At 42.5% G+C, this 20,621-nt stretch overlaps 1 protein-coding gene across 1 annotated transcript in view; it reads left to right on the top strand.

Annotated features, from left to right (window-relative positions):
- The window catches only part of APP (amyloid beta (A4) precursor protein), a 193,128-nt gene that overhangs the window by 20,567 nt on the left and 151,940 nt on the right, over positions 1-20,621 (top strand). The window contains exon 6 of the mRNA XM_012730693.1: positions 2,125-2,278. Within this exon, the coding sequence (XP_012586147.1) occupies positions 2,125-2,278 (154 nt within the window). The remainder of the gene's footprint in view (positions 1-2,124; positions 2,279-20,621) is intronic.

Raw genomic sequence — 20,621 nt, 5'->3', positions numbered from 1 at the left:
AGATCAACGAAGCACACAGCTGAGGGGAGCAACAGTGGGTCAGGAGAGGTCTGCCACGCCATGTGGTCACCTCCGGGGCAGGCAGGGATCGAACTCATGCTGCAGTGGCTTTAGTTTCTTAGTGCTGTGCTTTAACCCGTGTGCCACCAGGGAGGGCCAGGACACATTTTCTTAACAGAAAACGGTAATTTGAGGGGTCCTGTCCTAGACTGTGACCAGGGCTGCCCCCTCCTGCGATCCTATGGAGGGGGAGGGCCACATACTCAGTCCACTGGATATTTACTTCCTGTCAGATGAGATCCCTGAGCGCTGACTGCACCCCTGGTCCAGGAGTCTCACCCCGATTTCCATCCACGGTCCAGAGTTTGAAGTGGGGAGCAGCAATGCCTGGGTCTGTGTTCTCTGAGCCTCACCCTGAATGGCCAACACGCAGCATAGGGATAGGTCATCAGGGTCAGTCTGCATCTTCACCCGCCAGTGGCCCCCAGATGCCAGGAGTCCAGTGACACGGACAGCTGTCACTTAGGGATGCCTGAGGACACGTGCTCCTCACCTGAGCTCCGGAGCTGGTGGCTAGTTGTTTCCCTCCTTCCTCTTGCGCCAGGGGTGCTTCTTCCGGCATCTTCTCCAGATTGTGCCACCTGAAAGAGAGGTCCTTTTGTGACTCCTAAGTGATTATAACATCAACGTCCACAATCCTTTCAGTTCCAGTTTCTCATTTCCTTCATGTTTATCCTTCCAGTGATCGTGCCTTCATCATTTCTTAACCCTCCCTCTGGTGGGCAAATCCTGTTCCTTGCAATCACCAATAATTGGCTACTCCAAAGCCTTCATTTCAGCTTCCAGCTTTCCAGATGCTGCTTCTTGCCTCCTCACCCATGCAGTGAGGCCCAGCACTGCAGCTTGTTAACTGCACCACACTCTTCCATCCCCACAGTGGACTTCATGGCCCATCCCCCGGGATGACCAGCCCCTTCCTCATACTCCCAAATCTCTTTACGTTCCTCTCTCTTCTTTGTATTTATCTGGCCAGACAGCACCTTAGAGAAATACACATTTTGTGCAAGGGAAAGTTCCACGTTAGAAATAAATTTTTATGCTTATATTTTCATTTCAAATCTCTGCTCGTTATCTTTAATAAATATAAACGGTTTGCTAGTCCACAAATATATTTTAGTTGAACGTGTTTCATATTTCATTTCAAGGGCTCGGTAAACACCATGATTTACTGAGAACTGTAATCAAAGCAAAGGGCTGTAGTTATCCAGGGGAGAGATTCAGGAATGGTGATTTTTATCTAAATGGCACCTGTGATAATAGTTTGATAAATTATTCTTATCACCAATTCCTTTGAATAAAGAGAAAGATTTTTCTATAGCACGCTTGCTGTGGATCATGTCCTACATGTAACATATCTGCTTAATTCGGGAGATCGGGCTGTGGCACACAGGCAAGGTAATAGTTGCATGTGTGCCTGCTGCAACATTTAGGACACTACAGACACTCATGCCCACCCCAGTTTTCTTTGCATTGAAAATCACCCCATGCTTACCAGAGGGAACACCCCCACACACACACATGCACACGGCTTTCTGTGTTCTCCTGAAAAAATAATATTTTAAGCCTGAGTGCGCACAGTAGATTGCAATAAGCACATTGCAGCATGTTGTGAGTAGAGTGATGAGGAACCTGTCACTCGCATCTTTTTTTATGGTGAATTTCTTTCTTTTTTTTTTTTTAAATAATGTAACAGTTTATTTTTTACATCATTTTGTACATCTTTTTTTTCATCTCAATTGTAATCCCCGTGGGTTTCCCATCACTGAGTCACCCGTGTGCCATCACCATGGTCCCGTGCACTTCCCTTCCCTCCCCCACCTGCTGTTTTTGATCCCGTTCCCCACTCCACCCCCCCAAAATGTCTCCGGTCTGTGGCTGTTCATTATTCTTATTATTTTCTCGCCCGGTCCATTATACTCCTGCTATGAGTGAAATATGGTGAATTTCTTAAGCGTGATCACAATGAAAGTGGGCTTTGCACTCTGGGCCTCAGCAGTGCCTTTGAATAGTGGCGTGTTCACCAGGTGCCGGCCTGTGCCATTCCGTCCTTTCTGCAGCTAACAGTGGCCCTTTCTTGTGTGCCCCCAGGTCTACCCTGAGCTGCAGATCACCAACGTGGTGGAAGCCAACCAGCCAGTGACCATCCAGAACTGGTGCAAGAGGAGCCGAAGACAGTGCAAGACCCACGCTCACATGGTGATTCCCTACCGCTGCTTAGGTGAGCGACCAGCGGAGCAGCCGCCATTCATCAGCCCGGTCTGGGGGTGAAAGGGGAGGCTGCTCCCGTTAGGGCACATGCACACACTTCCTTCAGCACGTTGCACTCTGTGTGGGGGTGTATTTTGGACAGTCAGGGAGTCCAAATAGTCCTTAAGAGGAGAGAAACATACTTCCTGCCACTGAATGAATCTCCCTGCGTGGTTTGTTTGTTTTTTTTAAAGATTGGCTTATTTATGCATACAGAACTGGGGTACAGGCGTGGTGAGCAGATTCACCAGAGACAGAGTGGGGAGCAGAACGGGCAGATGAACGAAATACACTGCTGAGGGGAAGCTGTGGGTGAAACTGGAGAGGTCTGCTGTGCCCTGTGGGTCACCTCCCTGGCTGGGGATCAAACCTGTGCTGAAGCAGCTGTGACCAGCTTTGTTGTACTGAGCTTTAACCCACTGCGCTACCAGGACGGCCAGTCCATTGTGTTTATTCCAGTTGCAGATTCTTGGGCTGACCTCAGGACCTCAGACTGTAAATACCTGGTGCTTCTTGGTGCAGTCCAAGAATCCTGATTGTTCCAAATTCCCTGCTGGTTCCCATGCATGCCCATAACCCACCCTTGTAGAATTGGGAGCTGACATGTTTCTTCACATCGACCTTATAGAAGAATCGAAGTGACGTGCCAACATTTTGACAGCTGCTTTCCTAGAACAGCTAACAATGCCTTCTGTTGGAACATAGAGATCGAAGAGTTGGGGGATTTTGCTTGTTTACATCAAACTGGAGGAGACAGTTTGAGCACTAAAATGGTAATGAGTGCTTCTGTTACGGACCTCAAATTTGACGTGGGCTTTTTGTTTTAAAAACTGAGTTTTATGCGGTGTCGTACCTTTCCCCACCGAAAACATAAATAATCCTTCTGCATGTTGAAACTGAGTGCTTCTCGGTCCCCGCCACTGGATAGGCCTGTAACTGGACATTGCGGTGAGCAGTCTTTGCCTTGATAGCCAGCAGGGAAAAAGCTGTGCTCAGAAGTAGGCTGCCTGCCAGTAAGACAATAGGCACCTGTGTGAAAGATGTGCAGTGGGTGACGACGGTGTGTCAGGACTAAAAGGGATCTTGGAAAATGTACGTTCTTAAATCCCAACACAGAGAGCCAAGATAATTATCCAAGAGTGTGAAGGTAAGTGTCAGCCCTGGTCAAACACTAAGAATGGACAAAGGATGCCCTCCCAGGGCCTGTGGGATTTGGACACAGAGTAAACACTGACAGGAACATAAGTTTCACCTGGTGGATTTTCTAACAATGTTATTGATGAGGGGAGTGTGGAAAATCCAGATTCTTAGACATTTGGTAATCCATCCTTTTCCTTGTTCCTCCTTACTCCTTGCCTTTAAATACTTCACAGGCCTCTAAACTTGTTTTTCTTTTACCTGACTAGTCACCAAGGAAAGATTGACTAAGATAAAAATCATTTAACGTTGAAATGCGAGAGACAGAACTCTGGCTCAAATAAAATGTGAGGGCGACTGTGTCCAGAAGCTGTGTAATCTGAACTTGTTGTACCACACAACCCTATAATTCATCACAAGTTAAGAAGCAGCTCAAGGGAGCAGTGAAATGCGGGGGGCTCAGGCCCCGTTGGTGGTGTGTGCCTTTTGGGTCTCACGTGCCCTTTTTCTGAGAAGTCTAGATTTCCTTGGAAATGTGAGCTCCCTGGGAAGAGCACGAGGTCTTTGGAGAAGCCACAGTTGCAGTGACACAGCAGCGACAAGTCCAGTCCAGAGTGGAGCCTTTTGCCTCCAGCTTCTTGCTTGATAATTTGATTCAGACTTGTTAGGATTGACCAAAAGGTCATTTCACCTTAAGATTGTCATTTGCCAGGCCCTCCCTGGTGGCGCTGCGGGTTAAAGCACAGCACTGAGAAGCTAAAGCCACTTCCGCATGAATTCGATTCCCGCCTGCCCCGGAGGTGACCACATGGCGCGGCAGACCTCTCCTGACCCGCCCGCTGCTCCCCTCAGCAGTGTACTTCCACGATCTGCCTGTTCTGCTTCCAACTCTGTCTGTGGTGAAGCATCTCACTGCCCCTGAACGTCTGGTCTGTACCCCAGTTCTGTATGTACAAATAAATAAATCTTTAAAAAAAAAAAAATTGTCATTTGCCACCCTAGCACCAGTGAGTTGGGCACATATCCTCCAAACCCTGTGCCAGCTGCCCTCTCTGCCCTTGCTTCCCAGCGTTGCCCCTATGGTGAGAGTGAATTGAAGCTCTAAGGGGGGAAGCATTGAGGGAAAGGGTAACGTCAGGAGATTTTACAAAAACACTGTGGTCACCTGTCATAACGATGTGTTTTATAGTGGTAAATTCCAGGCCTCCATCTGGGGAAGCGTCATGTTCATCAGTCTCACCTCACAGCGAGGCTGGGTGTTTCTCTGTCACTCACATATCTAGTTCGGGTGGGGTCAGGTCAAAGCCCATGAGCTTTTTATTTTTAGTGTTCTAGTATCAGCAAAAAGTTGTATGAGAATAAATAACTGTCTGGGCCCTCGCTGGTGGTGCACTGGGTTAAAGCACAGCACTATGAAGCTCTCAGCTGAGTTTGATCCCCGGCCAGGGAGGTGACCCACAGACACAGCAGGCTTTTCTTGTCTCGCCGCGGCTCCCCTCAGCAGTGTATTTGAGTAGATCTGCCTGTCCTGCTCCCCCATCTAACTCTGATGAACCCTCTCACCCCCGCACTTCTGGCCTGTCCCTCAGTTCTGTATGCAGATATAAATCTTCTGTATGCATATATAAATATTAAAAAAAAATTGCCCGACTTATTAATTCTAGTGAGGAGAGCCTGTAGATTGAAATTAGTAAATAATATTTTTTAAAAACTCTCAGTACACTTTGTATTCATAAGAGATAGTGATGACCCCATGACCCCAGGAAAGGATACATCTCTACTTAATCATGTTTTTCACTTTATGGAAGTAGTACTAAACAGCATTCCCACATACTATGTGCTGCTTGAGCAAAGAATGCCTGTTTAGCCTTGCCATAAGTATCCTCTACACTCTCTGCATCCAAATATATCCTTTAGATGAAAGAGATTATTTTAATGAACTTAATTCTTAGGAAGTAACTACCCAGTAGACACAAAATAAAGTTGTCTTACACATTAAGCACATTAAAATTAAAAACAAAGCTTGAGAGAAAATTGTTCTCAAGTGTCGAGCATGCATCTTCTCCACCTTTCCATGGGAAGTGGGATCCTATATTGTACTTGGTGTTTCTGTCTAGATGAAGTATTTGCCTCAGCCATTCTTGTAGGGGCATCTGTAATGTTTTACCTAGTTGGAGAAAGCGTATCAGGTTGCTCTTGTGTTTCCTGTGGAGTGGATGATTTCCCTGGAGAGGGAGTTGGCTCTTCTCATTTCACCTTTTGCTGTTGTAACCACAGTAGATGATCTGTCTCAACCACACGAAGATTTTATTAATTATCTTCTATGGGATTCAAGCACATCGTTGTCATTACTTAAGGAGAACATTTTCTCTGCAAAGCTTTCAACCTTTTTCTGTTTAAATGACACTGCTGAAGTTGGCACTCCGCTGCATTTGTCTTTGTCCAGTATAGGTAAAGTACTTCGCTTAAGATAAATTACTGTTGATTTGCAGGGACACAAAAAGGCTAATAACTTAATGCCAAAGAATTAGAAATTAAAGGATTACTACCTGAAATAGCATTCTATTTCATTTTATACTGAAGACTTTCCAAACATTCAACTAGTAGTCAGACCATTCAGGTATGGTCAAATGAGAGACTCAAATTCAACTATGGCATTTAGACTTCCTAAACATATTCTCCAGTCGACAGGGAGGAAAGTATGTTTGAAAGATGAACAACATATTTAGAGCATCATTCCATGTAACTCTTGCCTTTCTCCCTTGACAATTTGTTTCGCTTAATGGCTGTTGAGCTCTGTGAACTTTTTACTTTAATAGTTACTTCTGGTAGCAAATGTATGTTATTTTTTGAACTGTCCAACTGCCAAATTAAAAGACAACTCCAGTCTCATCTTGGGCCAAATGCCAGCAGCAGGAATCATAAGTCATTCTTCAGAGAGAACATTGAACGTAATTTTCACTTCACACACTGCACATAGCAGCTATATGTATTTCATGCGGCTTGTTAACCGGGAGACATGTATTGATCTTATAAATTCCTTCTGGGTGGGAAAGAACTTGGAGGGTGTAGTTCCCTACCATTTGTTAAGTAGGAAAACCTATGAAAATGAGTTCCTTTGCATTAAGTCACCCACCAACACCAGTGATGATACATCCACTCCCCTCTCCTACTCCTTCCACCCCACCTGATTGCCCCTGGCAATAGTGACTTCAACCCAATTTATATCCTAAAGTTTGGGAAGGGGAGTGACTTACAAGATTATTTTTTTAAAAAAAGATTTTATTTATTCATACAGAACCAGAGATGTGGAGGGTGAGAGGATTCACCAGAGACAGAGTGGGGAGCAGAACAGGCAGATCGACGAAGTACACTGCTGAGGGGAGCAGCGGGTGGTCAGGAGAGGTCTGCCGCTCCATGTGGATCTCCTCGGGGGCAGGCGGGAATCGAACTCATGCGGAAGTGGCTTAAGCTTCTTAGTGCTGTGCTTTAACCCGCTGCACCACCAGGGAGGGCCTTAAAGATTATTTTTAATACAACAGATTGTAAAGAGAAATCCAGTGGTTTTTGTTGGTTCCTATTCCAGTGCAGTTTCATGTTTTCATCTTTATTACTGATAGTTATATTTTATTTCTCATTCCTTTATTTTTTAGATTGTTGTTCATTTTTGGGCATTGTCTGATTCTTCCCTCAGGTGTCATTCCCACTACCACATCACCAGTGAACCGTCACCATGTCATGCTCTTCCCTGCCATTTTAGCCCCTTCCCCATCTCCCCGCCCCCTGCAGCATGTCTCTCACTTCTATAATTTGCCTGCAATTTTGTCTGGTTTTCCCTGATCTTTATTTGGTTCCCTGGATTACTGCTGTAAGTGAAACCATCCAATATCTTTCTTTTTCCTTCTCCCTTATCTCACTGAGCAGAATCCCTTCCAGCTCCATCCATGTTGCTGTAAATGGCATGTGTTTCTCTTTTTGATTGCTGAGTAGTATTCCATTATGTATATAGACCGTGTCTTCTTGAGCCAGTCATCCTTTTTTGGACTTTTAGGTTATGTTCATATCTTGTCTCTTGTAAATAGTGCTGCATAGGGGTGCAGGTTTCCTTTCAAATCAGTGTTTTTGGGTACAAACCAGTGAGTGGAATTGCTGGGTGATATGATGGATCCATTTTAAAAACTTGAGGGTCTTCCGTACTGCTTTCCACAGTGGTTGACAGCAATGTAAGGATTCGTTTTTCTCCACATCCTCATCAGCATTTGTTGTTGTCAGCTTTTTTTTTTTTTAATATGGCCTGTTGTTACTGGTATGAGTTCATGTCTCATTGTGATTTGGATTTGCATAATTCTGGAACTCAAAGCCACTTTTTGGAAGTGCATCCAAGAGTCATTAAACATTAAGAGTCATTAGAAAGAGAAAGAACAACTTTTTGAAGTTTGCTGTCACCTTCGAAAGGTGTCCTCTGTGGATTGTGTTTTAGTAAAATGCAGAATTCATCCATGTACATCCCAGAAGATAGGCAAGAAAAAAAAACAAAAGCAGGGACATATTTTACCGTGCGTTTTAATAACACATTGAAATTGAATAGTGAAGTTAATGAGTATCTCATAGTGAGTTAAGGCTCAGGACTGCAGCTGTGGGTTTGAAATACTTTTCTCTAATTACAAAACAAACACATGTGTATTACATAAAGTTTACAATATGTAACCACAACCAAGAATTCATAACCAGTGCCATTTTACCAAGTATATAATTGCAGTTGCTTTATTAATTTTACCAAGCATGTAATTCTATTTCTTATTTTATGATCTGCTTTTTATTTTAATCTAGGTACTTTAGGATACTTTATATTCATGAAATTATGTTCTTGGAAAACAACATTTTTATTGATTTCGAAGATTAGTTCTTTTTAATTGAGGTAGTATTTGGATTCCCTACTCAGGCATAACCACTTAGTGTACCCACCACTGCATCGGCTATAGTCCACCACCATAATCCATTGAAAAGCACAATTTTTAAGCTTTGTATTATGCCAGACACTACAGTGTATTCCTTTACTTACTAATTTTTGGCAATGAGGTTGTTTCCTTTATTTTGTTGGAGTGGTTGTTTAAATGATGCCGTGATAAATATCATAGTAGATATATTTGTCTTCATTTGATTTTTATAAACAATCATTTCCTGAATGCCTTGCAAATCTTAATTAATAAAATATGTTTTTGCACTATATGTGAAAACATGGGGGAATTTGTTAGTATTTTTTATAATCCTAATTCAAACTAAGTCTTTATATCTCTACCTTTAGCTGATTTTTTTTCATTGACAGTATAAAACATCCATTATTTTTATTGTTTGTTGGTAAAAAAGGGGCTACTTAAAATAATTTTTCTGAGTTTCCAACGTGGAAAACAATTGACTAACCACAGTGGAATCCTACAAAAGTGACTGGTGAAAGGTGTATTATATATTCATTGTATACATATTTATTACTTATCTCAGCCTAGGAGATAGGTAACATATAGGAACAAGAAATTCTAGCTGAAGAATTTGAAAAAAAAAAAAAAAAGACATGGCAGGAATTGGCATGATTTCAAAGATAGAGGAAAACTGGAGCTTTGTTTTAGTTATTTAAAGTGTGAGCAGAATCCAGAAGGTAGGGCCATGGGTGTGTAGAGACCATGGTTGACAGTTTTCAGGAAGAAAGAATGAGGCAATAGTTCTTTTAACGCATGGCTGATTGCATTCTTACATAATGGAAACTATTATGTTATTTTAAATTATTTGGGGACTGGTATTGAGTATTTCTTTCTTTTATACAGGTGTTATATAGTACTTACCCTTTTGGGGGTACTTTTTTGGCATAGAACTAAGGTGTAGGCCAGTGGTGCAGGGGATGAGAAGATTCACCAGAGACACAGTGAGGAGCAGGACAGGTGAATCTACTGAAATACCCTGCTGAGGGAGCAGCAAGTGAGACTAGAGAATTCTTCTGCACCCTATGTGGGTCACTCCCTGGCCAGGGATTGAACTCAGGCCATGGGGATAACGCTGAGACTATCCCCACGGCTACTGAGTAGGTCCTCTAAATTAGAATTTTTAAAAGAAAACATTTTTTAAATTAACAGTTCAATCATAAGAAAAAGATGAGGAGAATCTCAGGAATCATTTGCTGTACTGGTTGCCATTGTTATATGAAAATCCAGTATCCTTTGGGTTGTTAATATGTAGAGATACTGGGATATTTATATAAGTGAGTTATGACCCCTATCATTTATTGTGCTTTTATAATGAGCCAGTACACTCAGGGAAAGCATATTCTGTATTTAATTTCTTTGCTACAAGTTTTTGATGTTTCTATATGTATAAAGAGAGAATGACAGGCAGATGCTGGCATCTAAGAAATAAAAAAAAAGTAAAGGGTAACTTAAATTTCATGTAATCACATATTAGCCTGCTTCATTAAAAAAAAAAAGACAAAAGTATTTTTAGCCTTAATAACACATCAGTGGGATAGAGGAGATATGTTATTTTGAGCTTTTCATTTATATGTGAGTTTGGTACTACCAGTTGATGCTGCCATACTAGAGCCGAGGGTCTGAGCTGTCTATGTCAGTCAGTTAATAGCTGCCTTCTGGCTTCATCTGCATCATTCATTCTCAGAAATCACTAGCTTGCTGTCTTAACACAAATTTTATATGGGTGCCCATGTTTCCAGTTAACCTCAAGCTGTGCCTTTTTGTATGAAATTTTCTAGTTTTTTCCTCTGATATACATGGTTACAGGTGATTGTCATGGGGAACCAAGAAACAAGTTAGTTCCCTTTTTCACTTGACAATTCAGAGCACCTTCTGGGGGATGGGGTATTGCTTGCTCTCATTCCCTGCCCCCAGCAGAGAAAGGAACTGATTACTCCCTTTGGCCTTTAGAAGTCAATTCTCATTATATTTTTTCCCCAAACAGGTAACACACTTGAGCTCCTGTCTTGATTGTACGTACCATGCTAGCCAGTAAATAGCTGTCCAGAGGGCTGGAGTAGAAAATATAATGTGTGTATCATAGAAGTTATGCAAGATTTTGGGGGGCTTAGGGTGCCATGATTTATGCCACATGAATAATTGTGACCAGAAGTTTCTCTTAAAGGAGTGTTTTTATTTCACTGTGTAACTTTGAATTGGATGAAACTAAGCTGTGTTATCAGAGAGCTGATCTTAAATACCGTGTAAGGACTTTACATCACGTTTGCTTTTCCTTGGATGTACTGGAAGAGCATAAATATATTATGATCTTTCTGCTCATTTTACAAAATAATTAAAAGATCGTAGAAGTCTGTCTTTAGGATCATTTTCCCCCCCTGGACTTAAGGTGATTTTTCCTACTAATATAGTGACAGGTTCAAGTACTCAAACTCAACATGAGAAGAACCCAATTCATTTTCTCCAGCTGGCTTCCCTTAGCCACAAATTTTGTTTGAAGTTCCAATTCCAATGAATTGCTTTAGGACCAGATGATACGTGCTTTTGAGGGATTACTGCAAGACAAGCATGAACTAGAAAACTTGTATGTAAGTGTAACCAGGGACGAGCTTGTGTTAATACTGATAAATAAGGTCGGAAAATAGGAGTAAGGTGGTTGATTAATTAATTTTAGAATAGCATAGAAATCACTTTTTTTTTAATTTCAAAGGACTTTACATTGATTTAATTATTTCTTTTATCTGTTAGCCACAAAAATTTAGGAATGTTCAATGTGGTTTTATTTTGCAAATGTCATTATCTGCTAAAATCACTGCTAAGATACACCCAATTTCTTAGTGTTTGTTATCATACATATTCTGTGCTTCAGGATAAATCTTTGTATTATGTAAGCTCTAATAGATGCTACAACTGGATTAGAAATAAAACTGCTTGTACCCTGGAGTAATATTTCCATAACTAATACTAACTCATCAGCTTTTGAATTTTAATAGCAAATCCATAAGAAAGTAATAGCTTAGAAGAAAGTATTATAATTAGTGAATGAGGGTGTGATGAGGGGAAAGCATAATTGTAGGGCTATATTGCAAATAATAATATATTCTGGTGACGACTACAACAGCTTTTCTATTGTGCCCCTACATTTGGAAATCATTGTTTTTTTGTTTTTTTTTTAATCTGAAATTTGAGCTTTGCAAAATTGAGGCTTTGGTTTACATTCACTGAAATATCCAGAGCTTCAAGCATATTATGTCACACAGTAGATACGTAATAAGTGTATATAAAATAAATGAACTGGGAATGTAGCTGAATATTGGGAATAGTAAGAGCCTCGTCACTTGGGAAGGCAAAAGGCATACACAATTCCAGATACCCACAAAATCCCTAAATGCTTTTTACTTGGCTTAGTTATTGACCAGTAAAGGTAAGACAGGTTTTATTTGACAACCAAGAAGTAACAAGAATCTCAGCTCAGGAGGAAACCAAGAATTTTTTGGATCTTGATCAAAGCTCAGTTGACTCTCATGCCTGGACAGTTGGGTCTAACCTGTCATATGAGTGTCTGTTGTAAAGACAGGGTACACCAAAGACATCCGTGTTTAGGGAGAGATAAAACTTGCCATTCCATTTGCTGTAATAGTTTAATTACTCTTGGTTCTTACTTCTAATGATAAAAGCTATATTAACAGAATCCCCCTTCTAAATATTACTCACAATATTGATAGATTTTAGAAACTCATCTTAGCTTTTTATGTAGTACCTGAAGTTCCATGTTATACCTGAAGAGTTAGGCTGATATTTATGTGCTCATCCCCATCACACTTAGGAACTGTGAAATCCTGTTGTGTATAATTGCTTTTACCAAAAGACAAGGTGACTGTGGCTTTAGTAGCACGTGTGATGTGTGGATTGGCAAGAGGGACTCCATTTACAGAGGGTTCATCTTTTCATGCCATCACCGTTGGGAAGCATTCTGCTGATTTATTGATTAGCTATATGTATTTTTCAAGAACGTTACCCACGTTGAGTTTTCCTAAATCTTACCCTTCAGTATTACCTACTTTGCCAGAAATAGCCCTGTTTTTGTAGTGATTGTTTGTTTGTTCCTTCTTCCAATCCTCCCTCTGTTTATTTAATTCAGATATAACATTGTTTTACATCTTGTGTGATCCAGAGGTGTAGGATTACGACTCCTCACGTGTGTCCTCACAACACACCCATCACCAGCACATCCAGAGTCCCCCCGTTTATTTATTTATTTTAAAGATTTATTTCATTTTTGCCTACAGAACTGGGGGACAGGCCAGAGGTGCAGGGGTGCTGAGAGGATTCTCCAGAGACAAGAGTGGGGAGCAGAACAGGCCGACTGACGAAGTACACTGCTGAGGGGAGCAGCAGGCACCACGTGGGTCACCTCCCTGGCCGGAGATTGAACTCGTGTTGAAGCGTCTGTGGCCAGCTTTGTAGTGTGCTGTGCTTTAACCTGTGGTGCCACCAGAGAGGGCCCCCCCATTTATTTATTTCTTAAAGATTTGGCCCTGGACAGGCCCCTTAAGCAGTACAGGGTTGCTGGGCCCCCAGGAGATCATGTGTCTCTTGCCCCTTTATTGAAAAGTTACATTTAACTGTCTATCAGGGACTTATGCTCTTCTAGGACTATACTCACTAGAATCAGCTTCTATTGAATATTCCCAGAAAGTGGCCTGCTTTTGCCAGTTAAATAACAAGGACGTATTTTTCATTTTCCACCTTTGTTTGCCTATTAAGTTCATGGTCCTAATTCTCAGCTGAGTGTAAATTCATGGGCACCAATGAGCATGTTTTCTTCGGAAGATTCTTTAGCATCAGGATGTCTGGTCTTTGACTTCCTAAACGCCTTTGGTCAGTAGGTTCTTCATGTCATAGCAACCCCTCCCCCATTATGCATCAGACACCCTTGGGCCCTCATGTCCATACAGAACCCCTCCCACCCTCACCAACCCCCCCAGACTCTTCCAACTTCCCCCACTGACTACCCACTGGCAGCCATGAATCTTGATTGGCAGTCAGTCATTCCTCTTTACCGTCGCAACCTCCCCGTGCGTCCTGAGTAGCTGTGACCAGACATTCATCCCTGTCTTGCCAGTGGCTGACTCTGCTTCCTTTCACATTGTGACATTGTCACATTCCTCAGTCACTTGTTCTCCTTCACCTCGAGGTGATGTAACCGGTGATCTTGCTTTGTTCTGTCCATCTTGTTATGGCACCTGCTTCTGTGTTCACCAGGAAATCTTCAGTACCAGTGTCTCCTAGTCTTTCTGGGCTGTTCATTTTCTCAACACATGCTTGCAAGGAAACCACATTCGTGCACCGCCTTCCCAAACGCCAGGTTTGATGATTCCTGGGCCATTATATCTGACCAGGCCTCTAAATATTTTGGGTCATCAGATGTGCTGTGACTCCCATATTGGTAATTAGCCTGGTCCCGGAAGGGTGAGAGACTGGAACACCATGAATAGCACAGAATATTGCCTTTCAGTTTACACAGACAATTCACTCAAGGCCTGTGCCAGTCTCCTTATCAATAAATAGTAAATTTGAGCTCAGGGTAAACAAAGAACCGATATGAGTCTGGGATCCACTTAATTCATTTTCCTTTCTTGGTTTATTGGACCATGTGGGATTAAAAAAAAAAAAAAACCCTGTTTGAGGCAAAGGGTAGGATTATTTACAGCTTTTATTAAAGCTTCCTGGACCCTTGATTTCATGCATAAGAATTAATTAGATTTGAATGAGCTCATACTGGGTTATCACCATAAACAAGGATCTTTGTTGTTGTTTTGCTTTGTTTTGTTTTCCTGCCAGTTAATGGCAACTCCTATTCAAGAGTATAATGAATTAAGCTTAAATCCCTAGGAAAATCCTTGTATTAGCATTTCACATTTGGTAAAGAAATGAAAATATGCAAATAAGTAGGATCCTCTCTACATATTTGACTTTTTAAAAAAGGATGTTAGATACTTTTAACATATACGTTTTCTTGCAAAATACATCTTTTTATATGGCTGTGACCTCTGGAGATTAATTAGCATCTTGCATGGTAAGGAAATCTACTTGCACTAAAATTTATAACTGGGAAGAAGAGAATTAAATTATCCAAAAAGAAAGCATGGAAAACTGTGCTATTGTTGAAATGTCCATTCAGCCAGCGGTTTAAAGGAGCACACAGGGAGATGGCCAGTTCTCAGAATCCCAACACACGTCGCTCCTACTATTGATGCATTTTATCTGTGCAGAACTGTTAGCAAGGATGTCTTTTGTACTGGGTGTAAAGTTGGCTGTTCAGCTCATCAGCCCTGCCTTCCCAAAGAGGCGGCCTCCGTGTCTGGTTTTCCAAATCCCAGTTTCTAAGGACTTAAAGAAGTAGCCATCTCCTTTGTATAGAAATTGAACTACAAGCTGAGTCATGAGACATCCAGACAGTGGACATCCATTGACAAGGAAACACCAGAATTATTATCTCATGGGTCAGGTGAGAATAGGAACAGACCCTTTGTTCTTTTTGACTGGGAGAGGGCCATGTGGGCCTTCCTCGGGCTGACCTTGAGTACAGCCTGCATTCACCCATTCAATGGGTCACCCCACCTTAAGATCCCCTTAGATCTCATTTTGTGCTTAGTTTGATAGGAACTCCGCCTTGGACTAGAAAATGACAAATCCCTTATGCTTTTCCTGGAAGATTCTGATAGCAGATATTGTTTCCAAAAATCAAAGTCTTTCCTTATCATTTTGCCCAAACCACAACACTTGCAGGTTAAAATAAACAAGACCCTAGTATCATTTCCCTTTAATCAACATTTTAGTCACTTTTCTAATTTTAAAAGAAAGACTCTAATTATGTGGAATGAGAACTAGCCTAACATGACCGCCTTTGATGATAAGTATCCATCACACAGTTTCCTCATTTACAGATGTGAAATCTAAAAGAAATATGCCTTCTTGAGACACTTTTTCTGTATCTTCTGTGTGCCACCGGTTCTTACTTTGAAAAGCTATTTAAGATGGAGTTTGATCGAAGGCCTGAACTTATGCCTGGAATGCTTGGTCTTCAAAATATTTGCTCCCTGGAGAGGTCAAGTGAAGATGGAGTTTTCATGGGACTTTCGTTGTTGACTTAAGAGACGGGTAATGGAATGGGGCGTTGGCGAGGTGCCCTACCTGTGGGAGGTGGAGAAAGAAGGGCGAGGCCGGGCTGTTCATGCAGGGCAACTGGTCTGAAGATGCTTGAAGGCTGAATGCACCTTCATTCTGCACCTTAGCTGTCTTGCTTTAGGGAATATTTTAACTGCAGCATCCAGAAAGATGTTGGAGCCTGTCATGATCCATATTGAAATGATTTTGCATCTAAACAAATGCATCCACTCTTTGCCTGGTGTGTAAAATTGGATTGACACTTGTATTCTGTTGGAAAGGAGCAGGCATTTTCATTATAAAATCCAGCCATGCAGAAAAGAAGCAAAGTGAGCAGAAATTTTCATTTACATCATGATTGAAGTTGCTGTTAAAAAGGAAGATTACTAGGTTCAAGAATAGCCTTGTTCTCACTGTTAAATGACAGGGGGTTTTGCCAATACCAAATTATTTTTTAAATTTTTTATGGAACTTGGTCAATAACCCCAAATCTGTAAAAATCCTTTTAACTGAACCTAGATTTTTCTAGGGTTTTTCGAGTTTGTTTTAAACAGGTTCTGTATTCCCTTTATTACCAAGTCCATTATTTATTGGCTAAATGTGGTGCTTATGTTCCATCACCACAGTAATGCACTAGCTCTTACTTCTGAGTATCAGCAGGTATAGACAGACAACTCAGCTGGGCCAGAGCTAGAAGCCTTCATATGACACTGGATTAGAGAAGGGGATCAGAATTTTCCAGGGGGAGTTACCTGCTAAATAGTTGGTGACACACCTTTTGAAAATCTTAATGTCAATATTTTCCAGCTCAAACCCTCTTCCTTAGAAAGATAGAAATTCAATTCCGTTAGTTCTCTCAGGAGTGATAAGCCCTGGCAAATTGACTTACAATCGTGAGACTAAGCCTTGTTTATAAATCAGAGTGGCGATTTCTAAGTCCAAATGGTGTGATAAAGGAGAGAGATTCTACCTTGGCTGGGATTCAGCCCCCCTGAAAACCTTGCAAAAGAAATGGGGTGATTTCTAAAAACATGTTTGTTTAAGAGCTTGAGGAATAAGGGCTACTTTATTTTTAGTCTATTAAATGTTGTGTGGCTCTTCCCAAGATAGTGCTGTGATCCAGTGCTGGAACGCTCAGCCTTTGCTTTGCTTTACCAAAGCTATGGGAATTCAATAGAATATTCTAGTACCAGTAAAAGATTGTGCTGAATTTGAATATGGTAGGCTAATTATTTCCTGGTATCTCTTTTTGTATCCGCCTTGATATCTTTTTTCTTTCTCGTTATCTCTTCAGTGTCCTTTTGGTCTAGTTTTGCATCTTTTAGGCTCTTGATTCTACAAAGTTAGGAGCTGAAGCACCCCTGAAATACTGAACAACTGGATAGAAGACAATCACATTAAATTCTAGAGCTAGACTTTCCAACTCGGGTATGAACAAGAGAATCCTGAGGGGGATTTAATAAACTTTTCAGGAGCACAGAGTGGCAGTGGGACAGTAGGGTCTCACTTGCAGGCGAGGGACAGCTTAGGACAGCCTCAGGGCTGTGGAACCTCGGGGTGGTAGCAGCCTGTGAACACAGGTGGTGAACGGGGGTGCTAAGTATCCTAAGCCAGACTGGCAGGGCATTGAAAAGAAGGCTGCAAAACTTCCTCTGCTGACCTTAGAGAGTGACCAAGAGTCGGAGGACCAGCTGAAGAGATGCTTAGTGGCTGTAGATGTCACGGGGTGGTGACCTGGAAAGGCAGATTTCTGCTTAGCAAGTGTTTTAAAGGAGCTAAGAATTTGGAGCATCTCTACGCATGACATGACCTAAAGTCTACCTCAGGGCCCTCCCTGGTGGTGCAGCGGGTTAAAGTGCAGCACTCTGGAGCTGTCTGTAGTCACTGCAGCTTGAGTTTGACCCATGTGGCCAGGGCACTGACCTACATGGCACAGCAGACCTCTCGACCCACCCGCAGCTCCCCTCAGCGGTGTATTTCAGTAGATCCACCTGTTCTGCACCCTACTCTGTTCCTGGTGAATCCTCTCACCCCCTGCATAGGTGGTCTGCACCCCAGCTCTTGTATGCATAAATAAATCTTAAAAAATAAAATAAAATAAAGTCTGGGGTCCTCCCCAGTGGCACAACACTAAAAAGCTAAAACCACTTCAGCATGAGTTCGATCCCAGCCCAAGAGGTGATCCACATGGCATGGCAGACTTCTCCTGACCCGCCCTCTGCTCCCCTCAGCAGTGGACTTCGTTGATCTGCCTGTTCTGCTCCCCACTCTGTCTCTGGTGAATCCTCTCACCACCCCTGCACCTTTGGCCTGTACCCCAATTCTGTATGCATGAATAAATCTTAAAAAAAAAATGTCCAGCTTCAGGAATATAGGTAACTTGAGCAGAGAAGAAATACTGCACATAGGACCAGGGATATAAGTCAATGATTCGTGTTTATTGAGAAAATAGAGTGTAGTGGGAGAGGGAGCAGGTTTTATGGGCAAGCAGGATCTGTTCAGCAGGCTCCTCCACAATGTTGAATGTTGGCTTTCATTTTTCTTGCTTCTGCCTACAATACAATTTCATCCAGTCGCTTACTGTTCTTTGCAGTACAGTTCCAGGATGTGATGTCCAGTGAGTTAATACTTGATTCCAGTAGTTTTGCTAAAAGCAATACCTTAGACTGGAAATAAGAACTGGAAGGCTGACTTTGAGAGTGAAGGAAGTTGACGGTTTCTTGGGCATGGATGATGTGTCTTAGTGAGAAAGTAGGAGCAAAAGGCAGAGATATTAACAGGTGAGGCAGTGAGAGGGGAGGAACAATTAGCTTAATTAGAGAACAGGAAAATAAGGGCTTTCTGTTGATAGAAAACTAAGGAAGATGACCAAAGGTAAGGTAAGTGAGATGGTAGGACATGGAGAGTGAACTTGTGTGCTGAAGAGACCACTGCATTTGTTACTGTTGACCTTGAAAGGAGATTTGCAGAAGATCGTTGGAGCAAGGCCAGATAGCAGTGGTTTGGAAAGAATAAATGAGGTACTTGAAAGTGACAGTCCAATGTGCTGTTGAGAAGTTTATCTGTGAAAATGCCTCTTCCTGTTTTGATTATAGCCTACGTCGTGCATGGATTTTGGAGGATGGTAGGTGGAAGAAGCCTGCTGTGTATTTTTACCTCTCTGTATAATTTAAGGTTTTGCTAATAACAGGTGGTTCACCTGCCTCACCGTGCATCAACCTGATTGCTATTTTGTTAGCAATTATGTGGCTTTTTAAAAGCCCCCATAGATAGCCCTAATTAATTGCATCTTTAAAGCCCATCAGATGATGAATTTTTAATAAGTCAGAAAGACAGGGAAATACTAGGGAAAGGCAGTCAGTGAGGCAACAGAGAGAAAGAATAGCCCTACAATAAATTATTTTTTTAATCACATTGCTCAAAGTACAGACAGTTGTGCTAGGTTAAAGATGAGTAGGTTTTAGTCCAAAGGAAAACTCCCTTACATTTCTATGTCTGAGCTAATCATCTAAATTAAATTCATAAGTACAAGCTGGGATGTGAAAATTTCAGAGCGAGTAATGGATGGGAGGGAGGAGAGACTTGCTGATGAATAGAGTGAGCGGTGGTAAAATCGAATGCTACTGGTTTTCCTCTCTAATTCTCTCTGTGATGAAAATGCATCACTGTTTTCTGACAGCTTCTAGAACAGTGTGTACCTTATTCTCTCGATTTTATTAAAGATTTATTTATGCACACAGAACTGGGGTACAGGCCAGAGGTGCAGGGGTAGTGAGAGGATTCACCAGAGACAGAGCAGTGAGCAGAACAGGCAGATTGACGAAGGTCCTTCCCTGGTGGTGCAACTCATTCAAGCACAGCACTGCAAAGCGGGTTGCAGCAAGAGTTCGACCCCTGGCCAGGGAGGTGACCCACATGTCACGGCAGACTTCTCCTGTCTCTCCTGCTGCTCTCCTCAGCAGTGTACCCTGTTCTCAGGGAACCAACTTCATGACTTACGATTTCCCAGGCTAGGCCTGCGTCTTTGGGTTCTGGTTTCTCAGCCCAGGAACGTCAACCTCTCCACATTCAGCACATCCCTCCCTGAAAAGTCTTCATGACCTCTGCAACGCAACCCTAAACCAGGACTGCCCAAAGGTGGCCACTGTCCGTGTGTGGCTAGGGCCCTTAAAATGTGGCTGGTCCAGAGGAACAGGGGTTGTATAACATGCTGGCCATCGATGGCGTTTTGAAATGATGAAATGTAGGATCTATGGTAGATCCTAATTTTAGCTAGAGTGCATCACTAGAATTCATTTTACCCAGTTCTTTGTACTCTGTAATGTGACTGCTGGAAATCTGAAGCTGGAGACGTGTCCTGCACATGTTGCTGACCACAGTCTGCGTGAGCTGTTTGGTGCAGGATGTCACCCTGTCCTCCTGGGGCCGGTGGGGGTGCTGGACAGCAGCCCTCGTGGTGACAGGCGGCGCTCACGTAAACCAAGTCATGTTAGGTTTTGGTTTGTATTCTTGTCCCTCATCCATTTGCTCTCCGCGGTGTTGTGGCCAGAAGGTATTGTATTTCTGGGGGTCACCCGCGATGGCCCTGAGTTGCTGTGTTCCTCACACCCCTTGTCACCTCACAGTTAGATAGCTTTCAACCCTGTTTTGTATTTTCTATAATTAAAGCAAAGAGAAAACAGGAACAGCTTGATTCCTAGGGGCATGTGGAAACTCTCTCCGTTCTTCCGTTTTTCCTACTTGATGTCTCCCCTCAGGCGTAGTCTTCGTAGTTCTCCCAGCACCAGAGCACCTGTGATCCATCACCACCAGCTCTGGTGCTCTTCCCTCCCCTGTTTTGAGCACCCTTCCCCCACCCCCATCCCCTGCTGGGTGCCTCAGATCTGTAGTCAGCCTGCACATTTGTCTCTTTTCCTGACCCTTTGTTTGGTTTCTCTAGATTCCACCACTAAGCGAAGCCACCTGGTATTTTTCACCTACTGGGTGTGTGTGTGTGTGTGTGTGTGTGTGTGTGTGTGTGTGTGTGTGTGTGTG

Source organism: Condylura cristata, unplaced genomic scaffold (genome assembly GCF_000260355.1).
Source record: "Condylura cristata isolate star-nosed mole 26May11 unplaced genomic scaffold, ConCri1.0 scaffold00003, whole genome shotgun sequence".
NCBI lineage: Eukaryota > Metazoa > Chordata > Mammalia > Eulipotyphla > Talpidae > Condylura > Condylura cristata.
This window is presented reverse-complemented; position numbering and strand designations above follow the sequence as displayed.